Raw genomic sequence first — 18,565 nt, forward strand, 5'->3', positions numbered from 1 at the left:
AAAACTCAAAGGTAAGAAGGGTGATGTTCAGATAAGAACTTAGAATGGACTTATGGAAGGATAAACACAGATCAATAATGGAGTAAAAACTGTATATTGCTTAATAGCTTCAGCATACCATGAATTTTCCAACCCCCTATTCTGAGGGATCAAGCTCTATTTATAGCTGGGCTCTAATGACCCCTTATACATGGTGGTCCCTCGGGACAAAATAGTACATGAGTACACTGTCAGGGTAATAGCACAGGTGGTAGTGGTGTGGGAAGAGTGGTTGTCTGCTCTAGTACGTGTCAGGGGTCTGCAAAATTACTCCTGTCTTGGTACCGTATTATGCCTCCACTACTTGTCGGGTACAGACCTCATAAGCGTGCTGAGGGAGTCCCAACCATGTATCATTCTTGTACTGCCACTACCTGTCTCGCGTGGACACTGTATCCGTACTCTAACTCTTCTTGGTATGTAGGCTCATTCCGTTTCTCTTCTGACTTCATGTCGAATCGTTGTGAGGCCCTTTATGACCTTCCTCGACTGCATGTTCAAGCAACCCTTGACTCTTCATCTCATGGGACTCATAGGGAGCGTGGTGCCCCGTTGGTAGCACCTACCTCAGGAAGAGAGGTAAGGCCTCTTCAACGAGGCCTGCTGCGTGTGTGATGAGGCATGATGCCTAAGAATGAGATTAGGATCTCACCTTATGAGACCATCGCTTTGCAGCCCCCATGCCGCGAGGTCCTTAGTGTGTGGCCGAGGGGTGTTTAGTGGAGGCCATGTCTCGCGAGGACCCGAAGGGCGCGAGACGCTTTGGGGAGGCTATGTCTTGCGAGGCCCCTAAGGATGCTAGATGCTTTGGGGAGGCCATGTCTCGCGAGGCCCTTAAGGACACGGGTGGTGCGCGAGGTGAGGCCACTAGGCCCTTAGCATGGCTGGTGCGCAAGGCGAGGTCACGAGGCCCTTATTGAGGCTGGTGCGTGAGGCGAGGCCACGAGGCCCTTGTCGTGGCTAGTGTGGGAGACGAGGCCACTAGGCCCTTAGCATGGTTGGTGCGCGAGGCGAGGCCATGAGGCCCTTGTCATGGCGGGTGCGCGAGGCGAGGCCACTAGGCCCTTAGCGAGGCTGGTGCGCGAGGTGAGGCCACTAGGCCCTTAACATGGCGGGTGTGCGAGGCGAGGCCACTAGGCCCTTAGCATGGCTTGTGCGCGAGGCGAGGCCACAAGGCCCTTGTCGTGGCTGGTGCGCGAGGCGAGACCATGAGGCCCTTGTCATGGCTGGTGCGCGAGGTGAGGCCACTAGGCCCTTGGCGTGGATGGTGCGCGAGGCGAGGCCACGAGGCCATTGTCATGGGTGGTGCGCAAGGCGAGGCCACTAGGCTCTTGGCGTGGCTGGTGCACGAGACGGCACCTGGGAGAGGCAGGGGTCGTGGATGCATGAGGCGCGAGGCCTGTTGGAGCGCTTGCGCGAGATGTCACCCAGGCGAGGCCCATAGGCGCGCGAGATGACACTTGGGCGAGGTAGGGGCCACGGCTATGTGAAGTGTGAGGCCGTGGGTGCGCTTGCATGAGATGGCACCCGCGCGAGGCCCGTAGGTTCGTGGGCAGCTTCGTGAGGCATGGTGCATATGTACGAGATGGGCATGTCTAGGATGTAGCCAATATCGTAGGGATCAAAGGTTCCATCATTTGACCCGTGGCCTCTTGGGACTACCTTGGGTTTGTATTACGTTTTCTTTTGGCTTCCACAAAGGTAATTTTGCGCAACGTGGCCTATCCTCATGTGAGCATTTAGGCCTTAGGCTCTAGGCTTGCCCGATCTCTATAACATAGCTTGTGTTGCTCGTTGGGTCAATTCTTTCATGTTTGCAAACCCTTACTCATCTCAATGCGAGATCATGTATGTATTTTTTTATGTGGATTTTTGGTATCCACATATACCACCTTTTGTTTCTTTGGAATATCCTACAAACATGCACACTTTAGTGCGTGATTCCAACTTCCCACTCTTTCCTTTAAGCACATGTCCAGGACAACCCCATATATGGAAATGGCGTAAACTAGGTTTAGTACCATTCCATAATTCCAATGGTGTTTTTTGAATAGACTTATATGGAACAACATTGAGTATGTATAGAGCACATTTTACTGCATAACCCAAGAATGTCAAAGGCAATGATGAGAAACTAAACATTTAAAGATAGAAACGTGTGACGTTCCTCCTTCTCTCTGCCATGGCGCGGCGACGTAAGGTGGTGCAAAAGCTTGTACAGCCAGATGCTCGACAGGAGCTCCCTTCATCCACTGAAAATCCGTCTGTCCTGCCTCCGTCCGGATTGGACTGTAAGAATGATGCTGTTGACAATATTCCCTCAGAGTCCCCTGTGAAATCAGGTAAGGAGGCGTCTGATCCTTCTCCGATTAATCACTCTACGCCTGAAGTTAGATCCTCTTCGTGGGCGAAGGAGGTAGAGTCCCAGTCTTTTCAAGAAGTGGCGAAGGCAACCTGGTCCCGATTCAAGGAATCGCTGCCTCTACAGGGGGGTACAAAATTGGAATTCAAGGAGCCTCTTCAGAAGGATGGTCAAAAAATTTCTCAGCTGGACATTGAGGAAATTGCAGTTGAAGCTTCATTCTGGAAATCGGCATTGATTTGTGTGGTCATTGGAGTTAACCCGCCATTACCTGTTTTTGAGGGTTTTATCAATTGAATATGGGGGAAGCTTGGGATTGAATGAGTGGCAAGGATGAATTCAGGATTTACTATGGTCAAATTCAGAGATGAGACTACTCGTGACTTGGTTCTAGAATCAGGGGTAGTTCATTTCGACAAGAAGCCAGTTATCTTACGACCTTGGACAACTGATATTGACTCTCTGAAATCGATTAAATCAGTACCAGTTTGGATCAGACTTCCTGATCTCGGGTTACAGTACTGGGGCACCAACTGTTTGAGTGCATTGGTTAGCATAATTGGAAACCAATAATGATAGATAAGATCACCAAAGACAGGTCGATGATAAAATTTGCTCGGATTCTAGTAAACATGGAGATATTAGATTCACTACCTAAATTCATTAGCTATATTAATGAGAGAGGCCAAGTAGCGGACCAATTGATTGACTATAAGTGGCTGCCCACGAAGTTCTCTCAGTGTAAAAAACTAGGGCATACAACTTTTTCTTGCAAATTTGTGGAAGGAGTGGTTTGGAGAAAGAAGGAGGTCCAGACAGCTCCTGCAGATGGCTGTGTTGCTCATAAAGAATCTGATAGTCCTCCGAAACCAGCCCAGGCAAGTTCAGCTCAGACTCAATCTAAGGAGGAAACGGAATCCCACCATGTGAAACTTCCAAAGGATCAAGGATGGGCCTACCCAAAAAAACCAGGTACTCAGAAAATGAAAACCCCTGTAACAGCCCATAATACAAATAATACTTTCAGTGTTCTCCAAGAACAAAAGCAGTTTCTCAATGACCCTTCCTTGTTATTGAACTTGAATGGAAAATTTCAACATAATGAGCTGGAATGTTAGAGGTTTAAACAAGAGGAATAAACAGTTATCTGTTTTAGATATCTGCAAGTTAAATAAGATAGGCAGTGGGGCTCTTTTGGAAACTAAAATAAAAGGAGAGCGAATAAAGGATGTAATGAATTCTACTTTTATGGGATGGGATTTTTATAGTAGTCTAAGCTTGGAAGGAAGAATTCTCTTAATTTGGAAGGCTAACTGGGTCAAAATAGAAGTAATAAAGGATCATGCTCAATTTCTTCACTGTAAAGTTCAGATTTGGGCTACAGGCCAGTCTTTTTGTTTCACAGTAGTTTATGGCTCAAATCAGTTGGAGGCTAGGAGAGTTCTTTGGTCTGAATTATCTGCTTTATCTTTCCCTGTTAAACCATGGTTAATAGTTGGAGATTTCAACTCTGTCTTTGACTCAACAGACCGAATGGGGGGTAAGGCAATATCTTTCAAAGAGCTAGAGGATGCTAGACAATGGCTTGATCTCGGTGTAGTGGAAGAAATGAAGATTATGGGTTCTTTTTATACGTGGTAGAACAATCAAGATGGGAACAATCGCATTTTTTCCAAGTTAGATAGAGTATTTTTCAATGAGGATTAGCTTGACTATTTTCCTAATGTTAGTGCCATAGCCAATTGGGAGGAAGTCTCAGATCATTGTGTTATAGTTTTGAAGCATATTTCAGTCCAGAATAAGGGTTTGCGTCCATTTCGTTTCTACAATATGTGGACTAGCCATCTTAAATTCAAGACCACTGTTTTGACTAGCTGGAATAAACCTTTAAAATCTGAGGGTTGCGGTTTACAGCAGATTTCGAGGAAATTGCATCGTCTTAAGTTTCAATTGAAGAGATTCAATTGGAGGGTTGTTGGAGACATTGTCAAGAATTATGAGGAAAGCAAGAATACTTACGAGCAAGCTAAAATTAGTATTTTTTCTGACCCGACTAATCAGGCCTTGAGTGATGCTGAGAGAACTTCTTATCTAGAGTTTAAGAAACAAGAGGCAGCTTATGCTAGCTTTCTGTACCAGAAGAGTAAAATAGATTGGATCCGATTTGGTGATGAAAACTCAGCCATGTTCTATGCTAGTATGAAGAAAAGGAAAGCTAATAACAGAATTGTTTCTTTTATTGCTGAAAATGGCAGAGTTGAAGCGGATTACCCAAAGGTGATTAATCATTTTTGTACCGCCCCAACTCCAGAGGCCGCTACAGTGCACATTGCAAACAGTGCTAAACTCGCTAATCGAGTCGTTTGGCCATAAACGTGTAACTAAGTATGATTAGCGGTTTAGGGGTTAAAAACTTTGGTTAAGATATAATGTTTCACTAGAATGTTTACTGTATACATTGGGATCCCAAAAATATAATTTCAGAGTCTATTACAAGAAAGTGTTTACAACAGGCCGTTCTAAGCAGCAAAACAGGGTTCAGCCCTAGTTCCACTTTCAAACCTCGCCCAAGTATTGGTCGAGCAGCTGCATATGTACACATCATCACCTAAGCTCTCCAACTCGAGGATGGTCCAGCTTCTTTTTTCCTTTACCTGCACCACAAAGCACCCGTGAGCCGAAGCCCAGCAAGAAAACTCATATGCTCATGAACAATCATATCATGATATCAAATCATATCTGGCATGCCTAGCATTCATAGCTCAATTTAGCATGCAAATGGATTCAAACAGATGCTGGGGTATCCAGGATAAGAAATCCTGGCCTTCTGATTGGAGGACTATCAAGTCAATCCTAATCAGATGAGTGTCACAACACTAGAGGTTCTGGTCAACCATACTGAGTGACTGACAAGCAAGCCACTAATTCAGATGGAAGGGTGGCTGTTGGGTAAGCCTCTAGCCTTCAATAGGTTCTGGTAAACCATACTGAGTGACCAACAAGCAAGTCACTAGGGGCCTCAGTGCCCAAGCCATGCATATGATGATCAAAATGATCATACAGAGCTCATAGCTCTGATCAGATGAGTGAATATCACTTGAGGTTCTGGTAAACCATACTGAGTGACTGACAACCAAGTCACTAGGGGCCCAGTGCCCATAGCCGTGTAACGGCACCGTTACCTAGGCTTTCGCGCAATGGCTCTAAATGACTAGCCTTTGGCTAGATAAACGCTTGTTCATATTCATCAAACTTGAGGTCGGTCCTGCGTTAATGCTCTTTGAGTCATTCAATGCAGAGGGTCGATTAGGTCCAATCGACATAGCTTTCACTAACACACTAGGGTTGTCATGACCAGTGAGTTAGCACGATGTGACCAGTGCCCAGTACCACTGCCGAACCTGACTAGTGAGTCACAGCTTCACAGTTGATACTAGCACCTTTGCCAAACCTGACTAATTAGCCAGTACCATGCACAAGTAAGCAATGCTATCAATGTGTATTATATGACAATTATCCAAGAATAGGGCATTCAGCATGCTTACTAAACAGTTGCTGGCATAATTATGATCATGCACAAACTCAGAGACTCAAGCTCTGGCCAATCTCATATTCATCATTCATGGCATGCCCTAATCACATGTTTCTCATGCATCACATGCATCACATTTAACCAACTAGCATGCCTCAATAATAATCACATGCAAATGGGCAAGATTGCCAAGCATTCATTATGCTATCAATTTTCACATTCAACATCCAACATGCATCAATCACAGCCGTGCATGTCACATATGGGGTGCAGTTTTCTCACCTTGGGTCCAAGCACAGGTTACCAACAAATGAGCCACAAGCACGATTCTGATTCCAAGCCTCTAGTGTTAACCTAGTCACAACCACAGATGGTGATCCAATGAGTTCAAGTTCTAAAATAAACCCTTGAACTAAAACTTAGCCTCCAAGACATCAATCCTCACTAATCCGGGTAGTAGGAATGATCCCGAGGCCTAAAACCATGCTCCCGGGGTCAAAACACCCAAACGGGCTCAAAAGCCTACCTGAGCCGCGGCCCTGGCATCCTGAGCCGCGGCCCCCAGTACAACCAGAGGCAAGCGCCGCGGCGCCCAACACCAAGGGCCGCGGCGCCCAAGAACAGGGCCGCGGCCCAACTTCGGGGCAGCCATTTTTCCTTCTTTTTAACCTTTTAAAACCTCCCAAAAACATGTCTAAACATTCCCAAATCATCAAATCAAAGTTCCCAAACTTCCCAATGGTCCAAAACCACCAAAACCCGAGGTTCAAACAAACTAAAAACTCAACGATTCACAAAGTCCAATTCAAGCTTAAAAACTTTTAATAACTTAAAACTTAAACTTGAATTACCTCCGATTGAGTTGTTTCCAACTAAATCCTCCGGCTAATAAGCTTCTAATTCTCCTTAGGATTGCTATGCCTCGATCCTCGCTTGATTCCGAGTCCTAGAACTCAAGTTATCTTCGAAAATGCGATCGGGAGACGAAAATGGAACTTTTGGGGAGAGAGAACGTACATAATGTTTCTTTTCTTTCTTAAAAGGTTACTTCAAGCTTAAGTAGCTTCCAATAAAACCTAATGCCCGGGGTCCCGAAAACACCCTCGGGGACATTATAGTCAAAACTTCCAGAATTTCCCCCTGGTCTTACTAATTCCCAATTTATCACCAAATATTAATTCCCATTACCCAATAACCCAGTAATGCTCTAAACACCCCTTGACTTACTCCAAGTCAAGCTTAAATCTCGTTGTGACCTTCCCACTAGCTTACCTCCTAGGATCGTCTTGTGCTGGGTAACCCTGACATAACCAAATAATAATAAAGCACCACGCTCATTTCACATATATGCCAAAAATGCCCGAAATGGCCAAAATATGAAAATCACCCAATTAATCACAAATGGGTTCGCATGCATATTTAATACACCTAAACATGCATATTATCATTAAATAGCATAATAAAGCAATTATGGCCCTCCCGGCCTCCTAATCAAGGTCCTAAACCTCATTAGGAAATTTGGGGCATTACAATTTTACTCAACACTTTCAGTCTTTCTTGGGTTGTTCTAGTACAGCTTTTGGTCATATTGATTCCTCAGTCGTGAACTTAGGTCCGCTCTTGAGCCTAGATGACCAAATTGATCTGATTAAGCCTTTCTCTTCTCAAGATGTCAAAACAGCCATGTTCAGTATTAAGGCTATTAAAAGCCCTGGACCAGACGGATTTGGTGTTGGTTTTTTCAAAACTTTATGGTCTGTCATAGGGAAAGAGGTGGCCACTGCAGTGCTTGAATTTTTTGACATAGGTTGTATTCCGAAGGCTTTGAATAAAACCATCTTAACTCTTATTCCTAAAGTTAGTCAACCATCAAATGCCTCTGAGTATAGACCAATTGCTTGCTGTAATACTCTGTACAAATGCATTTCTAAAATGCTTTGTAACAGGTTGACATCTATCCTTCCCAAATTGGTCAATCAAAATCAAGGAGCTTTCGTTAAGAATAGATCTCTTGCCCATAATGTCCTTATTCTTCAAGATCTCCTTAAGGGTTATAATCGCAAACGAAGTTCTCCTCGTTGCTTAATGAAGATAGACCTCAGCAAAGCATATGATTCCATTGATTGGGAATTTCTAGAGAACCTGCTGAATGCTTACAAATTTCCTGGCAGATTTATTAAGTGGATTTTGATATGTCTAAGAGGCTCCTCGTATTGCATTCTCATGAATGGTCAGCTCCATGGTAGTTTTAAGGGTGGTAAAGGGCTTCGTCAATGTGACCCTATCTCCCCCCTTCTCTTTGTTCTAGTCATGGAATATCTTACGCTAGCACTTCATGGGGCTGCTAAGGACAAGAAATTCAGGTTCCATCTTTTATGTAAATCTTTGAATATAACTAATCTTTGCTTTGCGAACGATTTGCTTATTGTTTGTAAAGCTCATGCTAGTTCTATTCAGATTTTTCAACAGACTTTTAGTTCCTTTTCAGCAGCTTCTGGTCTGTACATTATTAATTCTAAGTCCCGCATATATTTTGGGGGTATCTCTAGTACTGAGAAGGAGTATCTGCTGAGTCTTTCTAAGATGACAGAAGGGAAGTTTCCTTTAGTTTATCTTGGCATGCCTTTGAGACCTACTAAATGGAAAGCTATGGACTGTGATCTCATTATTTAAAAAATTAGGCAAAGATTACATGGTTGGGCTAGTCGTAACTTGTCTTATGCTGGGCGTGTGCAACTCATTCAGTCGGTCTTAATGGGGATAAGGAATTATTGGATGAGCATTTTTCTTCTTCCTCAGAAGGTCATCAAAGAAATGGACTGTCTTTGCAGGATCTTCTTATGGGGTGGTAATGGCACTAGAAGCAAGTTTCATCTTGCCTCTTCGGATCTTTTTTGCAGACCTAAATCCAATGGTGGTTTAGGTTTTAAAGAGGGATCTCTCTGGAATAAAATTAATCTTGCTAGATTCATCTGGGCTATCACTTCTAAACAGTACATTATTTAGGTTAAATGGGTTAATTGCATCTATTTAAAAGGAGTCCATATTTGGGATTATGTGTTACATCAAGATGCTAGCTGGTACTGGAAAAAATTGATTAAGATGAGTAAATCTCTGTCTAAATCGATCTTGAATGAAGCTATCTTTCAGGGGAAATTCCAGATGAGTAAGCTGTACCTAAAAATATATTCTCTAACAATCAAAAGCTTAATTTCCTTTTCAATAGAAGGAGAAACCATAGAGATCTTGTGAGGATCCAACTTTGAAAAGATGGTAAGATAAGGTAATGTTCTTCTTTAGTTTTCTTAGAAGATTTAATGGTTTTCATATAGTGATAGAAATGAGAAGAAGAAAATTTTATAAATGAGGTTCATTGTGTTTCTAATCTCCTTTGTTTTTTCATATATATAGTGGTTAGATTAGAAGATAATTCAACATCTTGAGTTGTTGCTATATGTGATTAATTAACATATTGTGTAAATAATCTAGTAGATTATTGGGTAATATGCTAGCATGTTATATAATTGTCTTATTTTGTAATACTGAGAAATTATTATAATGACAATTTTATGAGTTTTATATAACATACATAACTATATTGATTTTGTGAATCAATAAAAAAATATGAAATCATATGTGTATGATATTTGTAATTTATGTTTACATATTAATAAAGAGTCATGTGAGTATGATATAATTCATATATGTTGACAACTATGTGAAATTATAATCATGCAAACATTTGTGAGATGTTAATAGGTTTTATCCTATATTAGTGGTTTGTGAATAAAAGAATTATATGAGAATTTAAAATTTTCTCATTTAAAAGATGAGCATCTCATTTTATGAGATAAGAAAAGATGAACCTAAGGGGGTTACATCTTTTAGTGGTTGTGTTTTGCTATTGCAAGAAAAATAGATTAAGGTGGATCCAAAACTTGAGATAGCACATTGTCCAATAGACTTAGAGTATAAAGTGTTGTCAAACAAAATATATTTAAGAATTATTTAGTGACAATAATTCTTAAATATTCAATGTCTCAATTAGGAGACATTTCAAAATGGGAGAAGCAATTTTGAATCTTTACACCAATGGTGAATAAAAGAGAACTTTATTCATTTTGGTTAAAGATGGTGATATGTTTAAATTAATCTCAATGAGGAGATAAATTTAAACTAAAACATAAGGAATTAAAGTGTTTTAATAAATCAATGAGGATTTATTTTCTTTGATTTAAAGTGTCACTACTACAAAATACACTTTACATGACACTTTTTTAGGACACGCACCTAAATGCAAGTCCTTAAAAATATTTATGGAGTTTTTAGGACACTCATTGAGAGTCCTGAAAAAACACAATTTAGGACTCGCAATAAGTGTCCTAAAATAATATGCGAGTCCTAAAAAAATCTGGCTTATAAAAATAAGTGTTTTATTTAATAATTTTAAGGACTTGCTTTGGGAGTCCTTAATATTATTTTAGGACTCGTAATGAGTGTCCTAAAAAAATATACGAGTCCTAAAAATATCTGGGCTAAAAAATAAGTGTTTTACTTAAAAGAATGTTTTTAGGACTCGCATTGGGAGTCCTAAAAACTGATGCGTGTCCTAAAAGGTTTATTTTGTTTATTTAATATACACCTCTTAGATTTTCTTTTATTTCTAAATTTTTAATATTATATTAACTTTTTATTTATAATAATTTATATATTAAAATTTAAATTAATTATGATATAATGAATAATTTGCTTAAATTTTATTTATTTAACATATTTATGATAAAATTAATTAAAAAGAGTTATTTTATTGATTGGTTAAATATTGTAAAATAATTTTAAAATTTCACTAATAATATTGATGTTTTTATTTTTTAAAATCCATGTTGAAAATATTTAAAAAAAAAAAGCAATAGTTCACATTAAATCAAATTTTTTTTAATTAAATAAGAAAAGGGAGATAAAAATACTAAATCCCTAAATGAATCTCAAAAATCCACTTCTCTCTCCTCTTTCTTCCCAGTCGATACCACTCTTTCTTTTCCTCTCTCGCATTTCAGTCGGCCAGACCAGATGAGCCATCTCCGGCCACCACCCAATGACACGCACCCCACCACGAGCTTCTTTGCCCCCGAAACCCCCAACCCGTGAAGCTCGCCTCCCCACTCGCCGGCCTCCGTCGCGATTGGCTCCCCGAAGTTCCGTCGCCGCTGTGAGTTTGGAGGATTGTTCTGGCCTCCACCGTGGACGATGAAGGCTCCTGCTGGCGACGACGATGGGGAAGGCGACGGCGAAGGCTCCTGAGCTGGTGAAGTTCTCAGGCGTGGGTGGTGCTGCCATTCTCTTCAAGGTAAATTTGTATTAATTGACACTTATGTTAATACCATCTCCTATTAATATTAAGCTTCATATGATTTGGGAAGCTATAAATTAATCTAATCGGATGGTGTGTGTAGAGAGTTGATTTGTTTGACTTATCATATCCACGTAAACCACAATTTTGACACAGTGTTCAGATTTTACAAAATCAGTCATCAGATCAAGTTTGTAAATTTGACCAAACTTCATAGTAAGTGCGGAAATACTGCTAGAAAGCTGATTTGGTTAATAGTGGCATCTTTAAAATTTATTTATGGTTTAATCAGATTGATTTGAAGAAATTGAATCATCATATTGATGAAGAAGAATAACTTGGAATGCATCTTTAACTTTCTCATATAAATTTTTGCAAGTTCAATTAAACTTAGAAATCTATTATCCCAAAATAAAAACTTTAACATGTTTTAGCCTATTTAGAAATGAAAATATTTCAGTGTGTATAGGGACATTTTTCAGAGGTCAGATGATTTGTAAATTATTTGCTTGTTTCTTAGTGGCATTACGAGTTCCAATTTAACTGTTTTTCTTATGCAATTTGATCAGATGTGTCCTGCTTCCAAGGATTGTTCTTTTGTCCAGAAGCATGTTCTTTGTTGCTTCATAACTTTTGCGTATATCATATTAGTCCTCCCGGCCATGAGGTTTGTCACTCAATAACTTGACTAATTCTTTTTCTTTTTTGTTTCCATACATGCTTCTGTTGAAGATGTGCCCTGAAAGCATATGTAGTAGACATTGTTTTTATGAAATAAATAAATAAATTGAATTTGTTATGCATATATTTTATGGACTATATTATTCTATGATAATATTATGTAAATATCAGGAAAATTCCTAAGTTCATGTATGTAATCTCAAACACGTATTAGTATGAGAGGATTGTGTTTGAGATAAATGAACTTGAATAGTTCGCAGTAAGATAAAGTTATGGAATCTTTAGATTAATTACTGCAAGTACGGTCCACTAGTATTAAGAATACATGTGATCTAGATCCGGATCACTAGTGTGGTAGGACACTTTAGTGGAGGTGCTTTATATATTAGAGAATATATAGAACTGGACCAGATATGTTTATTAATACTTAGTTAAATAACGTTTCGAAGTATTAATTAAATATATCAACTGATGATCATATACAAATAGATCTTAATCCTGAGGTTACTATGAACTCCTGTTTATGTTATATGAGTTCTTTGTTTCACTTGTTAGGGTCTGTCAGAATGATCAGGCTAAAAACTTTTGTTTTGGGAACTCATTAATATAGATGGCTGGGGACATAGTATACAGATATGGAATCTATACCTTCTCGCAAGAGATTGAATGATGGTTCTCTTAAGGGTTGACTTTTGGGACTGAAAGGTTATTGAGCTCAAATTCATAATTTAGTTATGAATTAACCTTCACTAGTCGAGTCAATGGTACTTAAGGAAACAAGACATAATTAAAAGGGGTAAAACGGTAATTTTATTCCCGATTAATTATGAACCATTATTAGAGGGTCAAGTTGTATGCAATGATTAAATCAATGGACGCTTTATGATTATAAAGTACTCAGTAAATGAAATGTCTATAATTACAAGAGTGCAGTCTCATATTTATAGTGGAATAATCATGAGATTAATAAATTAAGATTATTTAATTAAAGAGTTTAATTAATAATCTCAAATTTATTGGAGCTTGGAATTATAGGTCCATAGGTCCCCATAGCAGCTCTATCAACACTGTTCAAGGTAAGAGTTGATATGAAGGGAAAATAGTTTAAAGACATATTTAGGAAGAAATTTGTTCTTCAGGCCAAATATGCAATTATATGATAATGGTGATTAATTAATTAATTACAAATTAGTTGTAGTTAACCAAATTAATTAATATTTAATTATTATATATAATTTTCGAAATTATATTGAATAATTAAATTAATTTTCGAAATTTAATTAAATAATTAATTAATTATAATTTTCGAAATTATAATAAATTAAATATTTAATTTCGAAAATTTGGGTTTAATTAATTAGTAGAATTAATTAAATATCTTTATTTGAGTGGGAGAAAATAATCTGATAACTTCAAATTGGATTTGAATTTAAAAGATTAATATTTATTCAAATAATTAATTATATTTGATAATTAATTAAAAAGATAATTAATTTGAATTCAAATTTGAATTAGTTATGAGGTTGTTAGATCTTATCTGACAAAGTAATTTGAATAAATAATTAAATAAAATTTGAAAAACAAATATCCCTAGAAATTAGGAAGCTACACGTTCACACACAGTCACTGTGTGTGGCGTGTAGCACCAGTGTTTTTCAGGGATGGGATTTTCAATTTTATTTATTTAATTAATTAATTAATGGATAATTCGAAAATTGGTTTTTGGATTTTTTTCATTAATGGAATAATTAATTAATTAAAAATTAAATTGTAAAATGGTTATAGATTTAATTTTTAAATTTTGAATTTTTTCTGTTAAGTATGACTGATCGGAAAATTATTCAGAGAAGATAAGTGAAGAGAGTAAGACTACTCTGAACATTTCGCTCTGTGAAAATAGAACGATAGTTTTCTCTCCCTGAAAATAAAGAACCAATTCTCAGGCCTATTCTCTTGATCTCATGTGTTGAGTACATAAAGTAGAATCACAAATAAACTATCCTTCATTCTCTAAGTGCCCACACATTTCTTGAGGTGTAGAGAACGCTTTGGAAGATCTTGGTGTGAGTACGTGGAGCGGCTTTGATAGGAAGATCGTTCTAAATACGAGAAAATAGCAAGGACACTTGATAGGCTTCAAGAGGTATGATTTCTATCACTATCTTGCTTATGATTAATGTATGTATATTAATGGATCCGCATATTTAAAGGTAGTTTAAATATGTTACAAAATTTTTTTTGTACACTGGGCCAACCCCACCACCTTTCCGCTGCGTATTAGGAAACTCGTTCCTAACAGCTTCTGCTCTTGTTATGTCTTTTTTTTTTAAAGTTGTAATTCACATCGTTTCTTATCTCGTACTTTCTTCAAGAACTATTTCAGTTGGGAGCTGAAACAATTAGTTTTGATGATCCTTTGCTTTCTGCTGATGACTTGGTGGATCAGATCGCCGATGTTCTTAATTATTTTGGGTAAGGGATTCTTTCTATTTTTCATATTAAGTTTTAATACAACATGAGAACAACAAGAGGCAGAAGGAGGTCTTTATGTTGATAGTTTTTATGTAGGATTTTATTTTGGTAATTATTTGTTTTCTGATCTTGATGTAAATAGATAGACCATAGACTTAAAATTTAAATTTTGAAACTGTTGTTTCTCTAATGATTTTTTTACTATTTATATAATTATCTTTTGGAATATTACTAATAAATAAGTTAAGAAAATGAGACAAGGAAGAGCAATCTAATATCTCTCTCTCTATACAAACTTGGAGCTGTGATGTGTATGGGTATTTGTTTATCTTTTCCTTTCTTTTTGTTTTGGTTTTGTCAGTGTATTCTTATTCTGAAAAATAAATTCCTAATTTTTGATGTTTTAGTGTAACAGAAGCTTGTTAGAGTTGGACCAAAATTGGATATTATTTATAGAATTTTTTTTTAATGGGTTTATTTTCATTTTTGACTGACACCCTTTTAACCTTGACAACTTTTGAGCCTTACTATATAACAAAATCAGGTCTTCATTATTTGTTTCTATTGAAGCTTTCTTCTGCAAGGCTTTTCTTTTCAACCATGTTTTTATTAAATATCAAATGTTTGATATTAGTAAGAAAAAGAAAGAAAGAAAAAATAACACATAAACACAACTGTCGGTAGCATTCGAAGAGCTAAAGATGGCATCTCATCTTCTCTCTTTGTCCCTATCGTAAAGCTTGGTTTTGCTACCTGAATTTACATCACTATTTTAATTTTATAATAATATGTCATCAAACTTTTTAATATTGATTTATTTTATTTTTAAATTTTGAGTTTATACAAACCTCTCTTTTTATACCTAGTCAGGATTTCAAAAAGAAAATGATACCCTCATTTCAATTGTTTCTTCTTACTTTTTTCTTTCTTTCTACTCTCGCTCACATCCCTTCAAAAAGACTAGTAACAAAAATTTAGATAAAATTGGAGTTTATTGTTAATTAAAATTGACTTGATAGTATTATATGGCTCTGTTTGTGATTATCAAACATGGAAAGTCCAAATCTAATATTAAAACAAATTAGAAAGATTCAAAATATTATTTTTTTTAAAATGTAGACGCAATAAATCCCATAATATTATATACATTCATTCACATCCAAGTAAAGAAATGAAAATGATGATAATAATTGGTTCACCTAGCTAGTCTCTACCACTACATTAAGTTCTAACAGTATTGAAGAAGTATTCATTTCTTTGATAAATAAATACTTTATCTTATATAAATATATATGTATGTTATTTACCAATTTTTTTTTTATTCTGTATTTAATATGGCAGTATAGGGTCCAAAAAAAATTTGGGTGTTTTTTTAGTATTTTCTTTTCAAATTTATTTTAATACATTTTGGACACTCAAAGGGATATATTTTTTAAATCAAAATGAAAATTGTAGCAATTGTGAATAAACTTATTTATGTACACTACAATAAAAATCTAGTTATAATTTTTTATGTTCGGTGTATTATAATGTGATTTTTCATGTTTCAGGGATGATTTTAGAAAGAAATTCATGGCAGTCAATCATTACTTTGGAAAGGCAGTGACGAGGGTGAGTACAAGGACAAGAAGAAGAAATATATGTTGTTTGACAATGAATTTAGTGTTTTATTATATTTGTAATTTTTATTAGAGTAAATGATTCTTGTTTGAATGGTTAATTATTTACTTTGTAAATCTAGTTATATATTTTTTTAAGGTCAAGACGATTATAATTTTAATAAGTTTTGTTATTTTAATCTATAATTTTTTAGATTAATTTTTATATAAATGTTTCATTTAAATCATAATTTTTAATTTAAAATAACAATAAATAAATTTTTTAAAAATTAAAAATATAACTTTTGAGGTCACTCAAAGAGAGTCCTAAAAACCTTACTTAAAGGCACTCAGCAAGATCTTTTAGGACTCGCGAACATTCTTTTAGGACTCGTAGTGCGAGTCCTAAAAACCTTACTTAAAGGCACTCAGCAAGATCTTTTAGGACTCGCAGACATTTTTTAGGACTCGCGGCGCGAGTCCTAAAAACCTTACTTAAAGGCACTCAGCAAGATCTTTTAGGACTCGCGGACATTCTTTTAGGACTCGCAACGTGAGTCCTAAAAACATCATTTTAGGACTCGCAACGCGAGTCCTAAAAACCTTAGTTTTTAAGGCTCTCAAATAGAGGACTCGCGGGACGCAAGTCCTAAAATCTTTTTTAGGACTCGCGATGCTAGTCCTAAAAAACCTTTTTTGTAGTAGTGTGTTTAAAAAATTGACATCTTCAAATTGATTTTTATGAGAAAATCAATGGATGTAAAATTGGTGTTTTCAAAAGAATCTCAAAGAGACTCTTAAGAAATACACAAAAGTTGTTTAAGTGATTTTGAGATTATTTAGACAACTAAAAGTGAAAATTAGTGATTATTTGTTTGAGAAATTTTCACATGACATATGTATTCACATATTTTATTTTGTGAAATATATAAAAGAAAGAAACTAAGTGAAAGATGCATTGAAAGAAATGTGCCTTGCTTTAGCAAGTAAATAAATCAAGATAAACATTGAGGTTTTTATGTTGATCTATTGAGAGTTTATCATATGGCTTAGAGGACTCACAATGAACTTTGAGAATTATATGTCTACATTTATCTTGGAGGATAAAGGACTTAATAGAAATGAAGAAATTTCTATTTTAAAGTGATTATCACTATGTAAGAAATGTGGGGGTGATGCTCCAAAGTTAATCAATTTATTTTCTTAATAATAATCGATTAATTTGGTCATCCTATCCAATAGGTGATTTGGAATTCCACATTCTTAATCACATTGGCTATATGTGTATAGAATGGATAAATCTAGACATGCTTGGTGTCTAAAGCTACTGTTTGTAATATTTTGATTCAAGAAGGAATCAATTTAAAACATAAAGAATAATTTTAGAAACAAAGAGGTTTCTAGAATTAATATTCAAATGTTTATCTTGGATATTAAACTATAAAATAGTGGGGGTGTTGACTATGGTCAAAATCACTATTTTAAATAGATAACTATTTTAATCAAACTATGGCTAGCAACAAAGTATGAATAAAATAAAGAGAGTATTTAAAGTATGCATGCATGAGAAAAGAAATGACTCAAATAGAATCATTTCTACATCTCGAGGGATGGGACTTAAACTCCCTAAAGAGATTCATGATTGATGGTAACCTATCCTAACACTAGTTAAATAACTAGTATTAGGTTCAATAGGTAATAACAAGTCAATCAAGTGAATAGTAGTAGTACTCAAATTTTATCCAATCTAAGATATGAGTACTAGTGTGTTACCAAAATGAAGGTTAAAACCGAAAGGTTTTTTAATAGAACTCAGTCTTGAAAATACAAGTATTTTAGGGTAACAAAATATTGTAAGAGTTCTACCTATATAGACTTAGGGGTGGTGCCGCTCCTCATGAGAATTGGGAGTCATTCTCAAGAAAAATCTATGAATGGAATGTGCACATGGTCATTAATGGTGCAAAAGCGAGACATTGAGGTCTCAAGTGAACATAGCAAATGTGTGTGTGTGTTATCACCAGTTTGTTATCAAGGGATAGTGGTTCAATGCTTCGACAACCAAAATTTCAACAAACTTTGTGGTAATTACACTAAGGTAAAATTCAAGTCGAAAGACATTTTACTTTATGCACCAATGCAAAGGCTTCTATAGAGAGTGATTATTTAATCAAATGGGGGAATATTATATTTTAATATAATGTTTGATTAAATAAGTGTTACAAAAGGTAATTATTTAATATAAGTGGGGGAATGTTATATTATTTTAAATAATATAATGTTAGATTAAATAATGTGATTTGTCACACTTTGTAACATATTATTGAGAGTCACAAAATTGGACACATGTATGTGCCCAAATGTGACATATTTTGGAGTTACAAAAACAGTTACAAATTTGTAACTCCCAAATATTACCCAATAATGTGTAGATTTGATATTACACATTTTGATTTGAATTTCTCAAAGCCATAAGAGATATGGATGTTAGAGATGTGATTTTAACTCCCATAATGTGTATGGAAGTTACA

The 18,565-nt window shown here is 36.2% G+C and overlaps 2 protein-coding genes across 4 annotated transcripts; both read left to right on the forward strand.

The window, feature by feature from the left end:
- The first annotated feature begins 3,033 nt into the window (after positions 1 to 3,033).
- On the forward strand, positions 3,034 to 8,785 carry LOC133823971 (uncharacterized). Its single transcript, XM_062256832.1, has 5 exons — positions 3,034 to 3,514; positions 3,786 to 4,038; positions 4,132 to 4,678; positions 7,485 to 8,589; positions 8,679 to 8,785. Exons 1-5 carry the CDS (start codon positions 3,034 to 3,036, stop codon positions 8,783 to 8,785), a joined length of 2,493 nt encoding a protein of 830 aa, XP_062112816.1.
- Positions 8,786 to 10,923: 2,138 nt separating this feature from the next.
- LOC133822558 (uncharacterized) lies at positions 10,924 to 16,199 on the forward strand. Of its 3 annotated transcripts, none has more exons than XR_009887939.1 (5): positions 10,924 to 11,280; positions 11,853 to 11,950; positions 14,005 to 14,107; positions 14,337 to 14,436; positions 15,987 to 16,199. XR_009887939.1 is itself a non-coding variant. In XM_062254931.1 (4 exons), exons 1-4 carry the CDS (start codon positions 11,206 to 11,208, stop codon positions 16,040 to 16,042), a joined length of 318 nt encoding a protein of 105 aa, XP_062110915.1. In that variant the 5' UTR covers positions 10,924 to 11,205; the 3' UTR covers positions 16,043 to 16,199. The 3 variants fall into 3 exon arrangements, 1 of the variants encoding a protein (XP_062110915.1); XR_009887938.1 differs by having other exon boundaries at positions 14,348 to 14,436; XM_062254931.1 differs by lacking the exon at positions 14,005 to 14,107 and having other exon boundaries at positions 14,348 to 14,436.
- The last annotated feature ends 2,366 nt before the right edge of the window (positions 16,200 to 18,565 follow it).

Source organism: Humulus lupulus, chromosome 3 (assembly GCF_963169125.1).
Source record: "Humulus lupulus chromosome 3, drHumLupu1.1, whole genome shotgun sequence".
Taxonomy (NCBI): Eukaryota; Viridiplantae; Streptophyta; class Magnoliopsida; order Rosales; family Cannabaceae; genus Humulus; species Humulus lupulus.